At 39.6% G+C, this 22561-nt stretch overlaps 1 protein-coding gene across 9 annotated transcripts in view; it reads right to left on the bottom strand.

The window, feature by feature from the left end:
• The window catches only part of PCNX1 (pecanex 1), an 89102-nt gene extending 66931 nt beyond the window's left edge, over positions 1-22171 (bottom strand). For 3 of the 9 annotated variants that reach the window (XM_050975906.1, XM_050975908.1, XM_050975905.1), the window contains exons 1-7: positions 21818-22171; positions 13842-14050; positions 7818-7923; positions 7576-7614; positions 5186-5231; positions 4256-4345; positions 887-2587 (exon numbers count right to left, since the gene is read on the bottom strand). In XM_050975906.1, coding sequence (XP_050831863.1) covers positions 887-2587; positions 4256-4345; positions 5186-5231; positions 7576-7614; positions 7818-7923; positions 13842-14050; positions 21818-21970 — 2344 coding nt within the window. In that variant the 5' untranslated portion in view covers positions 21971-22171. Of the gene's footprint in view, positions 1-886; positions 2588-4255; positions 4346-5185; positions 5232-7575; positions 7615-7817; positions 7924-12075; positions 12133-13841; positions 14051-21817 lie in introns of those variants that run through there. The other 6 variants (XM_050975911.1, XM_050975910.1, XM_050975912.1 and 3 more) reach the window with 4 other exon arrangements.
• Between the last annotated feature and the right edge of the window lie 390 nt (positions 22172-22561).

The following is a 22561-nucleotide window of genomic DNA, read 5'->3' on the forward strand; positions in this document are numbered from 1 at the left end:
CACCTAGAGTAAAGATCCAGATTATCTGTTAGGTATTGGCCTTTGAAAATTCCAGAATTTAGACTGAGTTAATCAGCAACCCATATTGTCCTGAAGATGTAAAAGACACTTATCTACCTTGGCACAAAAAGCCTTCCAGTAAAGGCAGCAAATATAGTTAACCAAGAAAAGAAATAAACATTATTATAAGCAATAAACAAAAAAATATTAAGAGCTCCAAATTTTGTTTTAAATGCCGCAACTAATCTATATTAATGACAGCTACTCCAGGTAGCTTATTGTTCACATTACACCAAGCAAAACAATAGTCAGGGAAAATAAGAGGAAACTACATTCCTCTCCAGCACTGGAAGGTTATTGTGTTCACATAATGAAGACAAAAAAACCCCCAAAAACCCAAAGTAAACAAGACTGTCTAGCCAGCAGCAGCAAGGCTAAGCAAAAATTAAATCCCTAGGAGAATTCAACTTAGTAACTAGACCATTGTAAGAATCCACAATTAAAGGCAGCATGGTAAGAGTTTGGGACTGGTTTTATTTCCTGATTCCACCTCAAGCCATGCCAGAGAGGCTGCAGTTGTTTGTATTACTCAGTATAATGGAGCAGGTTTGATTTGATCACAAATAATAGTTTAAGATACAGCTCTAATTAATGAGGACTGCTGGTAACAAGCTACTAACACCTCTACCTATAGATTTTGTAAAACCTGATTCAACACACATTTCAGTAGATCTTTCAAGATATTACAAAGGAAACGCTTTTTCAGTTTTTCTGGGCAAGACTGGAGAAACAGGGAAGATGCTTAAGTATAGTTTTAATTTAAGTCATAGGTACTAGACCCATTAACAAAATATGACAAGGTGCTTCTGGTAGGTCATTTACTTACCTCCACTTGCTGATTCTTGCTCTTCCCCTTCAGGAAATGTAGCCTGGCTTGGTAAGCTATTCCTAGAACGAGTGACTGACTCTAAGTGTGAAGCCCTTCCCAACAGAGATAACTCATCTAGCACCTCTCCTTCTTTGGCTTCCAAATCAGATTTTGAAGTGGTTAACTGTTTTATATTACCTGGTGCCATTAAACTATTTGGGTCATTTAAACAAGCTACAGTACCACTGTCCAGGCTTAACACTCTGGCACGATTCTTGGCACTGTTTGTGCTAGAAGTCCGTCGTGTAGATCTTTTTTTGCTAATTCCTTCAGAGCTTAAGTGGGTTTTGTGAGCATTTTCAGAGTCTGTGCCCCCACGGTCTTTAGAAACGTATTTGGTCTTTAAAGCACTGTATTTTCCCTCAGGAGACTGGCATGAATGGGAGGTGGTGCTGGAAGAGCTATCACTGCTGAACTGGTGAGCTGACTGCATGCTTGATGTCCTGCTCAAGTCACTTTGATCACTGGAGTCCTCATCGTGACAAAACACAGCACTGTGAGGTTTAGTACCAGATACACCTCGGAAGGAAACATATTCCCTGTGCCGACTTGAATCAAAACTACTAGCCCGCTTTTTTCCTGTCCTTCTCCGGCTCGACTTGTGGGTAGAGGCTGTTCGATGTATCAAACTAGAAGATTTTGGTCTGACATCTCCTTCTTTTTGTTTTCCACTAGTTTCTTTAGCAGCTCTTGAATCTACTAACACAGCTAGTTTCTCACTCTGCTCATCTCTTTGTTCAGCAGCCTTCCCATGCGGCCTGTCAGCTTGTGTAGTCAATTCATTGGCATGTGGGTTCTTATTGGCCTCTTCTGAAGCAGAGGCCCCAAGACCTTTCTGGTTGTGCATCTCATCAGATGCATTAGAACCCTTTACCTCTTGAACACCACCCAGAGGACTCACTTCCACAGCAGTCCTTTGGCTACTAGTCCTTTTGTCAGTAGTAGAACTACTGTCATCCTCTGAGTCGACACCACAGTCTTTTTTCTTATCATCCTTTTTCTCTTCTCTAGGAGACTCCTCCTCATGCTCTGACAATACACTTTCTATATGCGTTGAGCTAGTATGTTCACTTTTATAGCTACTGATGGTACTGTTGGTGTCACGATCAGTCCCGCTGCAGTAGCTTTCTGTTGAACCACTGCTTCTAGTACTCAGACTTCTCAGACTGTCCATACTTTTGTCTGCTTTCAAGGATTTGCTCTTCCCACCCTTAGTCAATGGTTGAGGGCTGCTACTTTTCAGAATGTCATCTAATTGAAAAACTCCTGAAATGCAAGAGTTCTCACCCAAAGACTCTCGGGATCCAGAAGGGGGTTTGGAAGCTTCTAACTCACTGACAGGATCTAGTCCTCGTTTTTGCTGATAGAGGGGGAAGTCATTTAGTGAAGCATCTGGAAAAGCAACAGCAGAGCTAGAAGTCCTTGGTACACCTCGAGGTCTATGATCCTTCCTATAGGAGTGAGAATGCAGAGTTACCAGTGAAGCTACTTCTGTGTCACATGCACTGTTTTTAGACTGGTCCACAAGCTGGTTGTTCGAGAGGCACACTTTGTCACCGCTGTCCCTTGGCAAATCCTGTCCAGAGGACAATGAAGGTTGGATGGAGACAAACGAGTCGTTCGACACCAGACGAAAAAGCTTCCGATCAGTTGCCAAATCTGTTTGAGTACATATTTAAAAACAGTCATTCAGAATGTTCATGTAAGTCATATAACTTGCTTTAAAACTGTTTATACCAGAAAAAGTTAATGAATTGAAAAATCCAATTGCAAGTACTATGAATTCATCACATTACCACTTAAAAATATTCTATAACATTTGGGCAAATCTGACAGGCCTTTTTTTAATAAAAAAAAGAAACCATCAACACCAGTTTATCCCTAGCAACTGATAAGACAAGGCAATTCTGACAAGTCCCCAACCTCCTCTATTGCTTATGTGTCTCAGTTTTAATGTTTTTATATATCCCAAAGCTTTTCAATTATAAAAAGAGTACCCTGCCTTTCTTTTGGTTCCTACATGCATTAAACAAACTTTAAAGTTATTAATGAAATCACAGTAAAGCCCATTAACTCTGAAGTCACCAAAAACCCAGCAAAAATCACCTTTCCTACCAGATACCGAGTAAGTTCATTTAGCAAGGATGCAATCACTGTCACAGGTCTTTTTGTACTATAATGAAACTCCCTATGAAGTCACTGAGTTTTACTGCTTTACTGCCTCAAAAAAAAAAAAAAAAAAAAAAGAGGAGAGGTGCTCTTGCTGTTAAAGCAAATAATGAAGATTTACTGTTAGCTCTTGTTTAAAGCAATCATTCCTGTTACCCATCACAAGCAGTCTCCCATAAAAGTGTCCATCTGCAGGCAGTACTAAAAGTCAGGCTACTTTCCCTTTTGCTACTGTCACTAAAAACAGCAGGTTTGGAGGCCAAGTTGAGTTTCTACTGTTGTTAAATTCCTGTAGAGTATATCTGAATGCATGTAACTTAAAAGATTTCACAGTTACATTACTCAGCTGAAAGTCACAGAACCCTGCTGTCTATTACAACAGCATGGCCACCTGTGATGCGCCAAACACAGTTTTTGCACTGAATCACACAGTAATGACTGAGTTATCCATCTAATGGCTCTAATCACCCATTAGTGATTAGACTGGTAAAAATGAAAGATGGTATTCTCAGAGTTAACTTTCTCCTAATCACCAGCAAAATCAGCAAAGATTTCCCTTTGATTTTATGCTCTGTTTTAGACTGAGCAGGTCTCTTCCTGACAATGAAGCTAAACAAAAAATTGTCCTGTTTCGTTTCAGAACACAAGCTAAGTTTCCTTACATAGCAGAAAAAAAAATTTCAAAACTTCACCAAGCTCTGATAACTTCCATCTTGGAAGCAGCCTATAGCTCTAAGAACATAGAGCTCTGGATGGGGTTATTTACTTTATAGAAAAGCCCACCACATTACATTTGTCTGTACTTGTAAGGAAAGCAAATTAATCTTCAGTGAAGTCCATTAACCACAGGCCACCTGTAATCTAAGAGATACTGTCTAAAGAAATCTAAGTTAGCTATCTTTCAGCAGTGAGGTGACAGTAAATATTTATTACCTGATGGAAGATGTCAGAACGAGGAACACACAGTCAAAGAATTAAGTTATAAGCATTCAAATTACGTTTCTCAGAAGCTTGAGTAATTAAGAAAGGAAACAAGGAACTTCAAGATAGACTCTAAGAAAGGGTATCAACAAACTGCATGAATTTATTTAGCATATTAAGCAAAGGGTCTTTGGTAACAAAATACCATGTTTAAATATGGAGAAGAAGAAATTTTACCTTGTTCTTCACTCCCTTCTTTACATAGGCTAGAACTCTGGCCAAGACTCAAACTGATATCATCAGAGGTCTTGGCAGTGTCAGTATCACCTGCAAGTTTTAAGAAAAAAGAGTACTAGTGCTCGAAGTATTACACATACACCTACATTCTTAATTGTCACGAAAGACTGTTGCTTGCATTTCTTCATTTATAGGTAAGTAAAAATAGTTACATAATTAGAATAACACAATATTTCTTTTAGATACGACTGTTGTCTATGCTATTTCTATTATTTTTCACAGAACTCAGTGGCAATCAAGATTGGGTTTTTTCCCCTTAAAGGTGTATCTATTGGAATATTTCTTTCTGCATGGTCATCCATAAAAAAGAAGGGGTAGACTAAGAAAATACTTGTAATGGTCAGAAAAGCAAGGAGAAAAAGAAAATCAAGGTGACAAAAATTCACATTAAATTTTTTTTTCTGCCCTATTGGCTGGATAAATTTACAAGAAAATACTTATAATACGCAAAATTGTTATCTTTTCATCTTAGAGGAGTTCACAAAGGCTGGAAATTACTTCAACTAAATGTCGAAAAACAAGAAGCAATCAAGTCACTGGTATGCAATACCAGAAGGGTAATTGGTTGCACTGAACTCAAAACAGTAGAGAGAAGTCTACCCCAACCAACCCCTTGGCTCTGCATTTTACAGGCAAATGGAAAACCTGTCATTACATGGGAAGTAGAATATGGGCCCCAGAATATTCTCTCCTCATGTTTTGGTCATTTGCATGTTCAAAGAAGACTTCCCCCAACTAGTAAATGCTGCATTTCACTCAAAAAAGAAAAAAAAGTCAAGATGACTAAGGTAGACAGTATTTGGAAACGACATAGAAAACAAGTGATTTTAAGTGCTTCTGCAAGGTAATTTAAGTAGCAAAAAACTTCACCTTTGATAGTTGCTGCTGTTCCCAGACGAGATAACCCAGATCCAACCTAGAAACAGGAAATTATGTAAAAAGCTGTACACTTCCAGGAAATAAACAATTGTTATTTTCTATTACTCTAACACACGCATTTGCCTATACACATAGGAGAGGTTTTTAAAGGCACAAAAGCATCCAGCAGCAGAGTGCTGTAAAATTCTGACTATGTTTCCACTGCAAAGAGACGAAGTCATGTAATTAGGCATCCAACTACATCACAGCACTATTCCATTCAAAAGCCAGTGTTCATGGGAACTTTACCATGCTGATTTTAAAAAGTTTCTAATCTAGGAATTCTCCTTACCTAATGTGGCAACAAAGTACAAGTGCAGTGCTACTACAGTAATAACTGTTGTTGTGAAACTTAACATTTAACGGTATGATTCTGGTTGCCTAAAATGCTTAAAGAAAACACAATCTTAGTATAAAACTTATCAATCTTAGTACAAAACTTATCTGTTCACAGTAAACACCAAGCTCAATCCCCAAACAGCTCCCATGTCAAAAGATACATATTTTTGCAGTTAATTTCACATTCAATGGCAAACCAGCAGGCAGGCTACTACAAAATATTTCACCATTTAGGTTTGCAATCTACCTTTCTAAATATATCCTGTAATCCAGTGGAGAGAGAATTTGGTCTTACCTTCAATAACATTCAATACAACCTCTCAACCTAATAGCATACAACAATGCAGTGATAATTAAATCACCCAGAAATAAGATAGAGGAGGAGCACTCAAAGGCAAAATCTGAAGCTATAATACATAAATATGATGGTCATTTGATTGATAGATATATACTTACTGGGATGCTTTTAAAAAAGGCCTAGTTAAAATTACTCTGGGGAAAAGAGCAAAAATCTACTAGTTATTTTCTGTAAGCACAACAATTTCAGGTAACCTGAAGACGCATGGAGATCCTACTCAGCCACAGCCCAGAAGAACAATGGCTTTATGTATAATCTGAAAAAGCAGCTAAGAGCTTGTTTAACACATTTTCTTCACAACATTGTCACATGCACTTTTAGTTACTCATTTAGTCATGTTTCAACAGTTTTCCATTCAATAATATGCTTTGATGAAGGCTGTCACTGAATACAAATGCATTATCACAGGAAAACTATTTCACACAGAAAAACTGAACAGAACTCAGATGCTTACTGTTCATGTTCCCTTCTGATAGTGCACATTCAATCACAGAGGACCAGTGAATACTAATTTTCTTAGGACAAATACATTCTAAACACAGTACTTTCTTTCACAGTAGCTTGAACTTCTTCACATGCTTTAACATTAAAACTGTTATGTTTGGAACATATTTTTTCTAAAGACCAGTCAAAGAACTAGTTTGGACATCATGTTTCTATCTTCCTACATGGACCATCACTTCCTATTCCTTTGCACCAGCAAATGCCTTCTCTCTTGAAGGAAGAGTATCTATGCTGCATAACTGAGCATGATTCAGATAAAACACACGACTGCACTTCGTTATCTACTGCTTGCTCAGAGAGCTAATTAGAAGAACATGATATTCCAATACCATGCCAAGGACTTCCATGTCATTTGAAGACAGGTTCTGTGTCTTTACCATGATGCTGCATTGCTCATTATCAACATAACTGTACAGACTGACCAGTTCATCTACTTGTCCTCATAAAGGGTTGATAAAAACTAGCCACAATCAGCTAAATGCCACATGCCAAACAGAAGGAACAGCACATCCAACACTCTTTGGAATTTGAACACATAAACCTAGTAGACATAATATGGAAACAGAGCAACTTCCCCAGTGAAATTCAAGGCAACTAGAGCATAATGAAGTTACATTAAAATGTAATAAAGCCACATTCTTCAGCACTTTCATCTGGCAGGACTCCCTATTTATTGCTTTCTTCCCAACCCTGCTGAACAATCAAGGAAGTGAAGATTTTGCAAAGGACATCCAAAAAATAAACAGTTTTAGTCTTACCATTTCTAGCAGTTTATCTTTCTTTATGCTTTAGCAAACTAAATTTTTTGACCCCAAAATCTAACCTATCAGGAATAATAACCTGCAGAAAGCGATCCACAACTGCAAGAGATAATCAGCAGTGGAAATATTCTAAGATAATTTAACAGAAGCCTCCTCAAATTCAGCATTTAAATTTACCAATTAAGCTTTAAATGGCAGAACAAACAAAAGTAAAGGAGGAAGGCAAAGTTAGAACACCAGCATGAAGATACAGCATGAGCTACTCAAAGGGACAAGGGAATCCCACCACAGTGGGATCTTCGTACCTAACTCACTATACTCTGAGCCGTTTTGATTTCTTAAATCAGAAGAAAGCTAACTGAGGAAAAGGGAATACTTACTGATGGGACAGTAGGCGCCCTTTCAAAATCCAGCCATTCCTAAATTAAGTACAAGATGGGTTGAGAGCTATGCTCCTGGGAGAATGCAATGCCTTCCTAACAAAGCAGTTACATACAGAAAAGAAAATTGTTTTATCTAATATAAATTACCCAAACCCCCCACAAAATAACAGGAAGAGGTTATCTACGGACTGCAAAGCCAGCAATACTAAAGCAACAACAGTAGCAGCTTTAATTCTTACCTGGTTGTTTGGATCTATCCCAGCATAAGAATTGCGTGAACTACAGCCAACAGGGGGAGTTGCTTCTCGTATGAACTCTGACATCTCAATCCCTCCACCAGGGTCACTGAGAGAAACATTAAAAAAAATTCAACACATTATCCCCACCAGTTAAACAAAATTTTGTCTATATTGAGCACATATTCAAAACAAATTTTCCCTTCTCAAAATTCAGGGGATCAAATATATCCCAATATCTTGGATGAACACTGGCTGTTTGACACAGAAAGCTCAGTCTGAGCCAGAGCACTCCATACACTGTCATAGAAACTGCTGCCACAAGTCCGCTGTCACCAGCCAACACAAATGGTGAAGACTTAGGCCCTATAAGGCATTCCCCAAAATGCTGACATATTAAATTCTCCTTGTATTTATGTGCACACATGTTACTTTTGGGTCAGCTGTTCAACTATAACACCCAGAAATTCACCACTAGAAAAAAATACTACTCAGAGCATGAAAAGGACTCCTGGTCCTTTCCTTAGACTGAATCTGGGAGCAAAAGCAAGGATGGCTAATGAAGAAAGCCACATGTGAAAGCTTTTAAACAAGCAGAGATATACAGAGTCATAGTATTTCTCCTAGGAATGCAAACCACATCTTTCTACTCAAAAATAGCTTCCCTTCAGATACTTTACAGTCCCTACCAAGAAATATTTTGAGGTACAACATATATATCACTGCATCCTAGTGATTTCACCCTTTCAGGATTAATAACTATTGCTTTGAAAGTGTTTTCTAGAGCAACAACATCAAGTTCTAATTCCACAGAATTCAGCTTGTCAAAGGCAAATATTTTATGAAACAAAAGCAAGTTGGATTCATCCATTAGGACAATGCGGTCTGAAGTCATTTGAGGACTAGAGCACAAGGATCCAACCCAGCACTGATTGTTAATTGCAAAGAGGAAACAGCTGAGGCACTCTTTTTCCTATCCCATTAAAGTTCTCTTCAAGCACCTTGATTCAGGAAGAGTCCTAAACAGAAATATCTGCCGGTAATTTGACACTGATCCTCTCTGCTTCTTCCCAGATAGGAACAACAGCTTCCCAACAATCAAATTCCAGCATTTTGCTTAAAGTACTCCTGCACAACGCTCATCCAGTCAGACCAAATACACTAAAGACAAAGGCCCTCTGAAGAAGGGAACAGAAATGGACAGAAGCATGCAAGGCTTACTTAATAGACTTATAGGAAAGTCTTACACAATAAGAACAACACTAAATAGGGTGGCCTGCACAGGGCCAGGAATTGGAATCAATGATCCTGAGGAGTCTCTTTCATCTCAGCATATGCTGTGATTGCAATAATTTCTGAAATACATGGACATCAATAAAGGATATTGTAAACAAACTGTCAGTACACTAAAGGACCTGACACATGATTCATCCTGCAGCATGACATGTTAAGTTGTTGTCATTTTTGAGAGGTGTAAAGGCACAACCTCAGGAATAACTAAATAATAAAAGAAGCACATGATTCTTCCTACATTAAAGGAGACAAAAAAAAGGACAGTTTGAAGTTAGGAATATATTCCTTCAGTAAAAATAAGTTAACTTAAAAGACAAACAGCCATTAGCTAGCAGAAGAACTATGGTCCAACTTCAACAAATTAAAAAAAGAAGTGAGAAGCCACCATTTTGTTACAGCTCAACAATGAGACAGGCATACTCTTGGAGACGGCTGTTTACAGAGGCCTCTCTGACCTAGTATTATCAATTATGCTAAGGCAGGTAAGGAAAATTAATTTTAAAAGAATCAGCATCAACTTCAGCCAAAGCATTCCTACTGTAAGCATTTTAAGAATACATAAGGACATAACATGAATTTAAAGACTAAACTGAAAAATTCTCACAATGTTTAAGTTCAGCATACATTACAATGTCAACTGAAGATATAATAAAGAATGCCTTTCACAAAAAGATGAAATTCCTTTCCTGTTTGAATAGTTCATTGAGAAACACTGCATGTGATTAAAGTACGTCCTATGAAGTAGAAAAATAAGTCATTGCAAATAAGCTTTCATGCATAGAACCAGGTAGTTAGCCAAAGAAGGCAGCAATTTTGTCTAAAACTGAACCATCACATATCAGCATAAGCAACAACAAAATCCATCACTACCACTCTACTCACAGCTCCTATACTCTGTGATAGCACGCACAAATGAATGAACAAAAGCTAGTAACAAACATCAACAAATAAAGTCTGTAGGAAGAAGCAGGTAACAGATTTCTAGAATTGACCACTGTATGCCTAAGTACCCAGACTTTTGCAACATCCAGAGCTCTTTAAGAGCTACTTGACACTAGTGCTGTGGCCAGGACTTCCTGATATGAAATTCTACAATCTGTTTCTTACAGTTTGCTGTCTTCATTCCTTAGGCAAGTGTTACACATTATAGTTTGCAAACAAAATAACTGCAGTGAAGTTACAACACAAATCAAGGATACTGAAAAAATTACATCCAGCAATAGAGACTGCTGTGAAAGCGGCACTCGAAGATGACATAAAGCAAATTAAAAATTAAAGCTACTATTTCTAATTATTAGTAACTCTGAACAAAAATTACTATCTGCAGGTATATCTCATCAGAATGCCAGAGACTAACCTAAAGCATGAAGAGGCCACAAGTCTTCATGAATTCAAGTTTAAAATCTGACTTAGGCTGATTGACTACAGGAATCTGATATGCAGATCAGAACTTCAGGGGGTAATCAGAAATAAGTTACTTTGATTTCTGGACAAAGCAGAGGAAGAGTTTTATTATCTTCTTTTGAAAACCACTGTCTGTCCTTAATGTCCAATAAGAGTAGGGTAAATAGTCAGAAGAATGCTGTCAAAATACATAAGAACCATGGCATGTACTGCAAATGCTAGATCACCACAGTTCAAGTCTTAAGAGAAATTTTCTTCCAAGCTTGAGTCACTAATGATAGTCAAAAATAAAAACTAACTCCAAACTCAAGAACATGTCTGCCAGCCACAGAAAACTGCAAGGAGAATAAATAGCAAAGGCGACAGTCTTTAAGAGAGACCACCTTTTTTAAATTGTATTTGCTCATATTTAAGTAGACTGTAAATATTTCAAAGACGCAACATTCTCCAGCTACTAACTTTACTTGGTAGAAGTACATGTGAAATTTATGTAGCATCATTATTACAGTTCCCCCATGCTGATGGAGATCAGGAACAGCAGTGTCACCAGATTAACACTTTATGATACTTTGAACCATAACAGCCACTGACAAGAAGATATATTCATATATCCAAAAGAAGGATTGACTTAAGTGTTTTGAATTATTTATGCGGGTCCACTGATACCCAACAAGATCATGCTTGCACTGCTTCTTCTATATTTCTATGAGATCAGGAGCCTGTATCCCCTCCACTTGCTTTCATGAAATCTCACACAAACATTTCTATACTAACACCTGAAGCATGAAAACAACAGCTCACATTCCTTTCTACAAATTAAGACTTTCTTTCAAAAACATTAACTAGAGAATTTCAGCTTAAGAAAGAGGAAAGCAAAAAAAAATAAATAAGGCATTTCTAAAGGAATGGTAAGTTGTTCTTTGCTTAAACATGCTGAAGTTTCATGGAGAGAAACCCCCATCCACAAACCACAATTAACTGAAGATAAATGAGCAGTTCAACCAAGCCCACAAACGACAGCATATAATTTGTTAGATACCTGAAAGCACCACTTGGATGATAAACATCTTCAAGAAAAAAAGAACAGCAGTTCTTAGAAGCTTAACAGAATCCTGAACACAACCACTGCTTAATTCTGCAAATAAATATACTAAGATTTGTATCTCAAGTGCTCTCCGTGACTGTACATGTGGCAGGGTAAAAACTCAAGGGTGGCTTTGCAAACTATACTATATGCATGTTTATTCAGTATCACATGCTGTAGCCTAAGCTATCAAAACTAATGTTCTGATTATGCCAATATTTTAGATAGAATCTCTGCTCAGATCTCCCCTATATCCACCCTGTATTAGGGGAGCAGAGTTTAAAAATCAGAAAACCCTTCACACACCGTTCTCTTCCCAGACTGGTTTGGGGTTTTATTAGTGTTCCAATTTAACTTACTAAGAAGGTTAAAGCTCAATATTTAAAACTCATTTTACATCCCACTACTGGTTTGAATGCTACCCCAGAGTTCTTGTAAGCTTCCAGGCAAAGATTAGTGTATACTGTACATCCCACTTACCAAAAAGTAACTCCGTAATTTCTGCATTGACCTTGTTCCCAGTTCTAGTTAAGAGACCTGAAAGTGGGAACAAGGATCATATAAAAGTTAATGAAACTTTAGTTGGCAAGCAGGACACACAGCATTAAACTAACCTCTACTTCTGAGCTCACAATGCTTATAATGTAGTATCTCGTCCCATGTCAACTGCTCCCTAGACAAAACAGAACTGAAACATCCAGAAGTAATTCACAACACTAGCAGAAATTCCCTTACCAACTTTGGGCCCCTGTTTTGGAAGCAAAAGCTACACAGCAAAAACACCAAACAAAAAGAAAAACCCCACCAAAAACAACTCACACAAAATGCCTAGATGTTACACCTAAAACATGCATTGCCGAGGTTGCATGAGAAAGAACAAACCACTAGTTAACTTCCATGAATTTTATTAAACAGAGTAAGCATTAAGATACAATTAGGGAAGCAGTCTGCCAAAATACCTCAGTACAGTGTTGGTAAGGTATACGGTGATCTAAACTGAGTCATAATTAAAATCAGCAGCTTCAGTTGCCAAACACATCATGGAAAACGGGTCAAGTTTATTAAAGATTGATACAAGAAGTTACTGTATATCAGCTTTAGAGGAATCTAAGACATTGTTTTTGCCAACAATACCTGAGGTGAGAGAAGACACACAAGAACCTATGATCATGAGAAGCTACCCCATATACAGATGGGAATGTCCTTTAAATTCTAGGCTTATCATTTTAAAGAGCAGCAGCTTAGCACTTCCTTTCTTTAAAAGCATCACAATAAACACACTCAAGAGGCTTCTTTCAACCACGTTTCCTTAGTAAGACACACAATCTTTTAAGAGTCAGGACAGCATACAAATCACCTCACTTTCAAAACTACTCATGACTACTAGTACCGGAAACTCAAAGACAAGAGAAAGGTCAACTCTAAAAGCTAACAATTCAAGGTTGATTTATTTCACGCAGTTTAACTTTTAAGATGGTCTCAAATTATCTAAGGCAGGCAGAGGCTTTGATATTAGAGCTCATAACATCCACAGTCTGATCAAACTGGTTAAGCTGGCCTTGCTGATGAGTCATCTTTTACTCTTCTTTCTCCAAATAGTCTGGTCAGAGGAGGAAAACCTCTGGCATTGTTTTATGCTGGCTACAAAGGAGATCTCTGGAAAGGAATCATCCTCCTATTGACAGTATTTCAGAATCATTATCATCATTACTGAACAGAGCAATTCCAGAATTTCCAAATTCACAGGACAGCATTCTCCTTGAAAAGACTATGACTGGAGTCAAGCATTGTATCCAACTCCTGGTTTTGCAACACTAAAATTGAAACCCAATCAGACACTCCTCCCTGTGAAGAAAGAATTAGCATGTAGTATGCGGTCTTTGACAGCTAGATTTTTAATACTACATCTACTACTGAAATTAGATTACTTGTACTAATTATGTTCATTAAAAATTTAGTGGCCTAATCGGCTCACATTTCCCATGCTATTGTTTCCAGCATGTTCAATACTGCTCTTGAACTCCTCTGGGAGAGGAACTAGGAAATTGTTGTGAATACTTAATTTCAAACCTAACATATAAATAAGTCTACTTTTCAAGACAAGACTTAAAGCCATCTTTTAGAACCACAGAGGTCTGTATCTATATTCCCTAGTGTTTAATCTCAATCACCATTCCAGTTACAGCTGATGAAGACAGGACTGTTAGTCATTCGAAGCAGTATGCAGAATTCAGCAGACAACTTACCTGGGACCATTGCTGTCTTTCCTCTTGGCTGAAACACTGCTTTGTTCTGCTTTTGCACCTCTGTCCATATGCTCACTGGCATTCCTCTCCACAATTTCTCCCTCATCCAGCGCCCTGTGCAAACGGTAATTCACCATCTTCAAAACGATAAAGAGAGCTGCTATCACTGGGCAGTAGACAGCTACTATCATCATGGAAGAAGGAAGAGCCTTTCAAAAAAAGAGTAAGAAAAAGTTAATGAACACAAGGTAGAATATCCATAAGAATACTCCCTAGATTTTAACTGTTTGTTTCATAGAGAAAATCTAATTCTGAAAGCTACACCACCAACAGCCAGTCTTCATGTTAAAAAATGTCAAAATGTCAAAAGTCTAGCAACACAGAAGAAAGAAACCGTTGCACTACCAAAGATACTAAATCACCACAGCATTGTACTAAATAAACTTGTTTGACTGAAGCTTGAAAACCAAGCTCGACTCTCACTCTCTCCTTCCAGGCTTTTGCAATGGAAGACCTAGACTAGGAAACGTAAGAGTTAACATATGTGAGACAAATATTTTTAATTGTTATGAGTAGAAAAAGAAGGGAAGATTTTAAGCACATGAAAAACCAACCATGTATGGGGTGAGATCTTATTTCAGGGAGAGTACACAGCACCAATTCAGAAAAACTTGATGTGAGTTTGCCAGCATGGCTGGATGGGAGAAAACCTGCTGAGATACCAAACATTGGTGTTTTGACTTCAGCTTCCAAGAGCTGCTGCTGCATGACAAGACACTGATCAGTCACAGAAGCCAAACTGTTTCCTACTTGCGTACATGAAGAGGTTGCTCACATGTGTGACTCACACACTGCACAGCAGAACCCAACCTGCAAGACCATAGGCAGCAAAGATTTGTGCTAGATCATTGCACGCCCATGGAAAGGTAGCCAACCCATGTTCTGAAAACTGTATGAAAGGCGGCCAGAAGCCACATTAAAAAACCCCTCAGTCCTGAATGCAACATTTGAAATTCCACTCCAAGCTAAGAGTGGAATGCATGCAGCTCTAGCAGAGGTAAATAAGGATTTTACAAATCAATCACTTCAGCAATAGGTATTTACAAAGTCCAGCAAGACAGCTATTTAGGAGAAGTGTTTGAAGTACTGGTTAAACTTCAGATTTCACTTTAATGCATTTTTCCTTTTAAAACATGCTTTATTTGTGCTTTTTAATTTTGCCATTTCACTAGGCAGTGATTAAACAAAATGAGATATTAAGTCTCAGCATTCATCCAAAAATTGGCCATTCCCTTTACAAAAGCAACAAAAGTTTAGGTTGTGAAGTATTTCACTGCATCACTATCCTTTACCCTGATCATGGTGTAATTTGAGATATATCTCCAAAATATAAAAATACACACAGATATATGACAATCAGAATTAAACATCTGATATCCAGCTTGAACATTAACGTAGTAAATGAGTAGAACAAATGGCTGTCTTTTTAGACCTCATGGCTGAAGGACAATTCCAGCTTAATTTCGTACCTCCCTTGAAAGACCATGGGAAGAGAGGAGTCATCATGATAAAAAAAAAGGCCCAGGAACATCTTGCAGAGTCAAAACAATGCTCAGAGTAGAAGAAAGCAATGCCTCTCTAACCAGTGCATAGAAACATTTTGAACCATTTAAAATTGACTGTCTGACAACATAGTGTAACATTATGCAATGTAACAATCTCCTATCTAAAACTATTTCCATGAATCTTAGAAGAATTTTAAGCAGCATAACTTAAACACAGTAAAGGACTCAATATGGTCATAATGTGCTGAACAGAGAGGCCCTCCTTTTCCTTTTCTTTACTCATCTTCCCCCTTCTGACTCTTCAAGACGCCCATGGAACTCTGATCACCATGATGACTCTGTGTAACCCAGCAAGGTATTTCTCCAAAACAAGTCAAATCTGACAAGCATCATCAACACCTACCTTTTCCTCCAAAACAAGTTAAGCCAACACTGAATATAACATTTGAAGTAGGCCAGGCAAACTAAGCTGAAGTTTGCTAAGTCTCATTTTGTATGCTGAGCTGGACATCATCATGACAAGCAGAGATTCACTCACCAAGCACCAGCTAAGGAGGAGAAAGAGGAAACTAAGCTACTTAAAATCAGCATCAATAAGCAACCAGGATCCATAATGATATGGCATCCCTACTACCCCTGAAGCAGTGCTAGAATGGTTTCTTCAAAAACTGAGGTGCCTCTACTTCCAAAAACTTCAGAGTCAGTTCCCTGCAGGCAATGGCAACCCTGCTAACTCAGGAAAAATGCATGAACTTCCTGTACCTGCTAGGCAGTCTGCTACCCCATCACACACAGCTTCAACTTTCCTCTCCTGTATAATACCCAGTGTTCAGAAGCCATTACCAGAAGAGCGAGACTAACACTAGATAACAAAAGCTAGAGTTACTCCATAAAAGACATGCCTGTACTTTTCTGTCTAGAGAGCTCATCAATTTCTCTCCTCTACTCTGTCAGCAGTGAGGTCACAGTATAGCCAGTTTATCTTGCAAAATCTACACACCCAGTTTTTCAAAGGAAAGCTTTAAGAATAAGCACCAAAAAAAAGCAAAACACCTCATGTAATTTACAGCAAACCTAACAGAGAATTCAAACTTTTCCCTCACAACCTGTTTTCACAGTATTGCAGAAAAATTTTAAAAAAGCTAAGGTAACTGACTACCTTTCCTTCTTCATATTTGTAGTAGGTCCTCATGTCAGAATAGGGTATATATTCTGGGAATAGAAGGCATTTTAGCTAGCTTAGTCTGCCATATGAACACACTTGACATCAAGTATCATGCTGTGGTGCAGCACTGCTACCCATGGTACCAGCAATTTGTCTGCAGCACAGCCTCAAGAGGAAATTTACTGCAGCCTAAGCTCAACCACTTGCAACTTCTGTTTTTCTAAGCCAAACTTAGAAGCATTCAACATAAATTTGGGGTCTTCTCCCCACAAAACAAAGCAAGTTAGGTTACCATTTCCAACTGTGTTCAGCATTTTACCACATTTGAGGAGAGACATGTTTCTCACCAGCATCTCATGTGATACCACCTTCAAGACTGGAATACAAATCTAAGTCATACAAATTTCCCACTAGATTACATCTTAAAATCAAAATAATTTCAAATACTAAAGCATTTTAATTGAGCCCAGCACACTAAAGCCCTCAGGCAAGAGCTGTTACTAGACACCAGTTGGCCACAAGGCTACAGCTGCAACAGTATTTCACAGAACACCCATTTTTACTGCACATTTCTACTCACTTTCATTTGCACCAAAAGAACATATACTCCACAGCAGTCATCACTACAGAAGTTCCTGTACAATATAAAGAGCTATGAAGAACCATATGAAAACTGTGTGCTTTTAATTATGTTCTGTTGAAAACTTCAGATAAACTCCTACCCAAAATTATGTCTCTGAGTCTTGAAGGGAAGCTACGTAGTTCTCTCAAATATGGGGGACAGAGGGAAGGACACTGATTTTCTACCACCTTTCCCACAAGTTACTTTCCAAATTTAAATCTTTCAAGTCAACTTAACAAATGCAAGATATACATATGGACAAAGGTAAGATAGTTAAGGAGGACTATCTCTTCTGAAACCTCCTGGCTCTTAAATTAGCTGACTTGTATCACAACACACCTTTCCTAAAAGAGTAGGCAGAAAAACGTTTAAACACTCCTAGATTCCAATAGTCAAAGTAGAAAAGAAACCTCCCACTGTTACTATAGGATATGAAACAACACATGTGCACACACCGCTGCTCTCAAGGTGAAGAAAACAAAAAGTTTATTTTCTGACTTTAACATTTATAGTTTTCTAAAAGTGCCGCCTCTCCAATGACACTGGACAAACTAACAGTTTAATTAATTTCTCTTCTTCTATAAAAGAATGCAAAACAATAAGGTATTTACAGAAAGTGTGTAAAAATGTTTACCACAAGAATGTAAACATCAGAAAATTTAGAAAATCTTAAAAAAACCAAGGTGACATCCCACCATCAGTTCCAGCACTAAAATATTTCCATTCGAACTACAGAAGGTCACTGTATCTCAAATGAATGTTTCCAGCACATATGTGCCAGGAACCAGAAGAAACTTCATCGATCACAGGCTGTACAACATCCTTATGAAGAAACTAACACTATATGGATCCTATCTAATCTGATTACCTAGCTTTAGCTAGGCCCCATAGATGTAATTCCAGATTATTTTCAAAAAAGAAATGCATTACTATGAGTGTTTTTAACAGCTAAGTCTTCAAAATCAAACCAGATTGCAGATCCCTACATAAAGGTGTTATAACCTAAACATTAAGAAGTAAGTCATCTAGTAAAAAGACTTGAAACTACAAGTATTTTGAAAGCAGTGTTTTTTAGAAACAGTTTTACTAGAAAAGAGGAAGAATCAGCAAAACAACAGACATAGTTTTGTCCTTAATTTTTGTTTATGGACAGAGCCCTTAAGAACTGCCATTATCTGGAAGAAAGTTCAGTCACAAGTTATCTAGTTTTTGACCAAAACCTCAAAGCATACAACAGAAATTTGAGCAGCCAAGAGACTACAAGCGTCTTAGAACAATATGGCATAACAGGAATTGCTATCACAAATTGAATTTCAATAATTTAACATCTTAGTTTAAGAAACAGGACATATTTCAAAAACTTCAGTGGAAAAAACTTCCACATGAAGCTATATAAATGACCTACTTCTATAACTATGTACACAAGTCAGGAAATTAAGTGAACTGTTGACTAAATGAGCTCGACTTTGACAGACAAGTTCTGTAGGTACATGTGAGCCCATCACCCCAAGCAAGGTACAGTCCTGGCTCCTCTTCAGTTACTGGCAAAATTCCACAAGTGCCAGAGCCAAGACTTCACCCCCTCATGCACACGTGGTGGGGCTGAAACAGCATTCCGACTAGGGGAAGTGCTTTGGCAGCCTCCTCTCTTTCCCCTCCCCCCACAACACTGATGCATCACATTGGCCTCTGCATTCAGGGTATTTTTTTTCAACTATACCACTAGATTTTACAAAGTGATTGGACAGCTTCCCCATATAGAAAGCACGTTTTCTTCTCCCAATTTCAACTTTGCGTTAGAGTAAAAGCAGGGATCAGCTCTTACAATAGAAAGGCACATCAACAAGCACAGTTGAGCCTGTTACTGAATATAAGTACACAAACAGGATAGACTTAACTAGTCTAGAAAACAAAATTTTTGTACATGTACTGCCAAGCCACAAATGCAAGAATATAGATTCAAGCTGCTTCCCTAAAGCAGGCATATCTTACTCAAATCTCAGTTCCTTCATTATTTACACGTTTATTTTGCCACACTTCCAACAAGCACAGTTTAACTGTATACACAAGAAAAAGTATCCAGAGTGGCAAAATAGGTACATTTAGGTATACACTGTACAGGATACAACACTCACTTGCACATGCTTAAGCTCAAAAGGCAGATGAGGGGCCAAGGAAGAAAGGTTGGTTATTGAATTCTAATGTTAGTTTTTTCAAGTAGGTTTGTACCACACATTAAATCCATCAACCCTAACAGCACGGGCATACACATACAAAGGAACACACAGATTTATGGCATTACTTTCTGACCACAATCATTACTAGATTCCATTCTGAAAATACCAGAGCAACAAAACAAATGCACAGAAAAAAAGACAGCAATGTTGGATGCACTAAACCAAGTCTTAAAGCAGTAAGTGCACCTAAATTCCCATATCCTAGTGCATTTTCTTCCTGCTGGAGGTTAAATAACATTTGGGGGAAAAAAAGTGGTTAGCCTACTGTTAAATGCACTGAGAGCCAGCTACAAGCAAAGTTCTTAGGGGATACTTTTGTCTTTGTTGCTACAAAACAACTTGGAAATAACTACAGTTATTGCTGATCCAATGTATAAAAGCAATGCTATGATCTTGTAATTCTTTACATGGGGAAGTTCTATAAGTAATATAAAACCTGTCAGCAGTCTTTCTATATACCTCGATTTTTTAAAAACACACGATTGTCTGCCAGCAACAAGTCACTTGAAGCTAGCTTAGAAACTCCCTCCTACACACCAGTGAGCCATGCTCAGAATTCAGATTACAATTACCTAAGAGTTTTTAAGCAAGTTCTGCTTATTTATGTATGTCCTACAGCAATGCAACACTTACTGCTTTTATTCTGAAAAAGAGCTTAAGAGATGCTAAAGAGCTAAGATGACCAACAGTTCTGCCTGTTTAGTTTATGTCTAGACAACACTTAAACTGTAGAGGGTGGAAAGAGGGAAAACGGCCAAATATGATTCAATCTCCTTTAACTTGTGACTAATCTCCCTACTTATTCTCAGGGAAGTTGGCACTTGTTGCATCTTTAACTTGTCCAGAGCTATGAAGCAAGAGAATTTCTCTGACCTCAACAAAACCCAAAACAGCTTGCTGCTGTCTTTTCCCTTTACACAGGAAAAAGTGTTTCAGCAACACTGAGTTATCCCATTGTATGGGTAACTGAAGCTTACCTACTGCTTTAAGAGCAGCAGGAGACTCAAATGCTGGCCCAGATTTACCATTTGTCAATTTATTAAAAAAATTGTAAAGCTATATTTGAAACCAAAAGGTGTCTCCTCTTCCCATATTGTGCAGAACTTTCAATAGATACAGATACATAGCTCTCATACAAAGTATCTGCTTAGTTAAAAGTTTTATCTAGCTGTTCTCATGTAACTTCAATTCTAAATGCACTTTGTGTCAGCCTTTAGTCTCCCTGCCAGCAGACCAGAAGTTTTCAAACAAAAAGCGTGAGAGCTGCCTTTTTCAAGACACTGTAATATGAATTAAAAACCTTAAAGTTTTTAACCTCCTTTTCCACACTAGCTATTTCTAAGTATGAAGTGTCTCATACTGTAACTTTACAAACTGCTTTTAAATAAAGCAAATGCCTGACCTCAGAGCTCTCAATTTCTGCAACTGCACTTGCATATGATTTTATCTCCAGCATTTAATTCACTAACTACATTTTCACAAGGCAGCATCTTCTTTAGGTTGTTACAGCATCTGACAATCTTGCAAATGATGTTCTACCTCATATGCACAAAACAGACTATTATGATCACACTCTTTATGGAAAACCCAAAGTAAACTATTAGCATTTCATAAGTTAAACACAGCTTACACATGGAAAAAAACTACTGGCCAACAGGAAACCGCCCCCTTTTCTTCTATCTGATCACACCTCTCCTTTATGTGCTCTCAAGTCCAAATGTCAATAAAGTTTCTAGGTTTAAAGGTTAGTATTTTAACAGCTTTAACTGAAGTCTCAGTTACAAAGATATATAAGACAGGAATTCTCACAAACCAAGTACACTGAAATCTGGACACAAACAAAAAAGCCAGACGAACTTCTTGTCGATAACACACAATCCAGATACACTGCCAGCCAACACACCACACTACAGCCAAATAAAACTTCTAGGTTACGGAACCACGTCCCTCTACCAGACTCAAAAGTCAGAAACTGATACTGCTGCTAGCCAGAAACACTGGCTAAATCTGACAGTTCCTGTAGAAACTGCTTTTTACCGACCTACGAGGAGATCAGCAGAGGAAGCTGCTAGAGCTATTTCCAATTTTGAAGGAAAGTAAACAGAAAAACGAAGGCGAAGCGCTAGCGCCTATAGCCCCGCCGCGCCCCGATAGCGCCCAGCCACAGATTCCCAGTAACGGGTCGATGCTCCCGAAACGGCGCAGCCCCGATGGGGGGTCCGGGCCCGCTCCCAGCGGAGGCGGCCCGGCCGCAGGGGCCCGGGGCCGTTCCCGGGGCCGCGCCGCGGGCAGGGGGCGCGCGCGCGGCGGCCCCTCCCGGCCCTCCCCCCCACTCCGGGCCCGGCAAGGGCCGGCCGACCCCCGGCACAGGCCGGGGCTGCGCTCACCATGTACAGGGTGAAGGGGAAGCCGAGAAGGAAGAGCCACAGGTAGAGGTGCAGCGCGTTGACCCCCGCGCCCTGGTGCGGATCCTGGTACCAGCCGCCGCTCAGCGCCGCCCACACGCCCTGGCGCAGGATCTGCAGCACCTGGGAGCCCATGGCGGCCCCGCTCCGCCGCGCCGGCCCCGCTCTATCCGCCCTGCGAGCCCGGGCAGAGCCGCGCACCGCCCGCGCTCCGCGACAGCCGCAACCGCCGCCGCCGCCGCCCCAGCAACGCCGCCGCCATCTTATGTCCGGGCCCGGGCCGCCCGCCCGCCCCCGCGCCGCCGACGGACCGGCGGCCCTTGCGGCAGGGGACGCGCGCCGCCGCCGCCTCCGGGGGGCAGCGCTGCGCCTGCGCGCGATCTGCCCGCGGCCCCGCCCCCGCCTGCCCGGCAGGGCCGGCGCAGCGCCCCCTGGCGGCCCGGCTCGGCCCCGCGCGTGGGTCCCGCCCCCGGCGGCCCGCGGGGCTCCCGTCTCAGCGGGTGCTGTGGGACATGGAGACACAGCTCTGGGAAAGGGGTTCTTCACTTGGGTTAGGAAACACAACGAGATCATCGAGTCCAAGCTATGACCAAACACCACCGCATCAACCACACCATGACACTATCACATCCCATCTTCCCTTGAAGGCCTCCAGGCGTGATGACTCCACCATTGCCCTTTCTGTGAAGAAACTCTTCCTGCTGCCCAACCTGTACCTAATTGCAG

The sequence above is a fragment of the Serinus canaria genome, chromosome 5 (assembly GCF_022539315.1).
Source record: "Serinus canaria isolate serCan28SL12 chromosome 5, serCan2020, whole genome shotgun sequence".
Lineage (NCBI taxonomy): Eukaryota > Metazoa > Chordata > Aves > Passeriformes > Fringillidae > Serinus > Serinus canaria.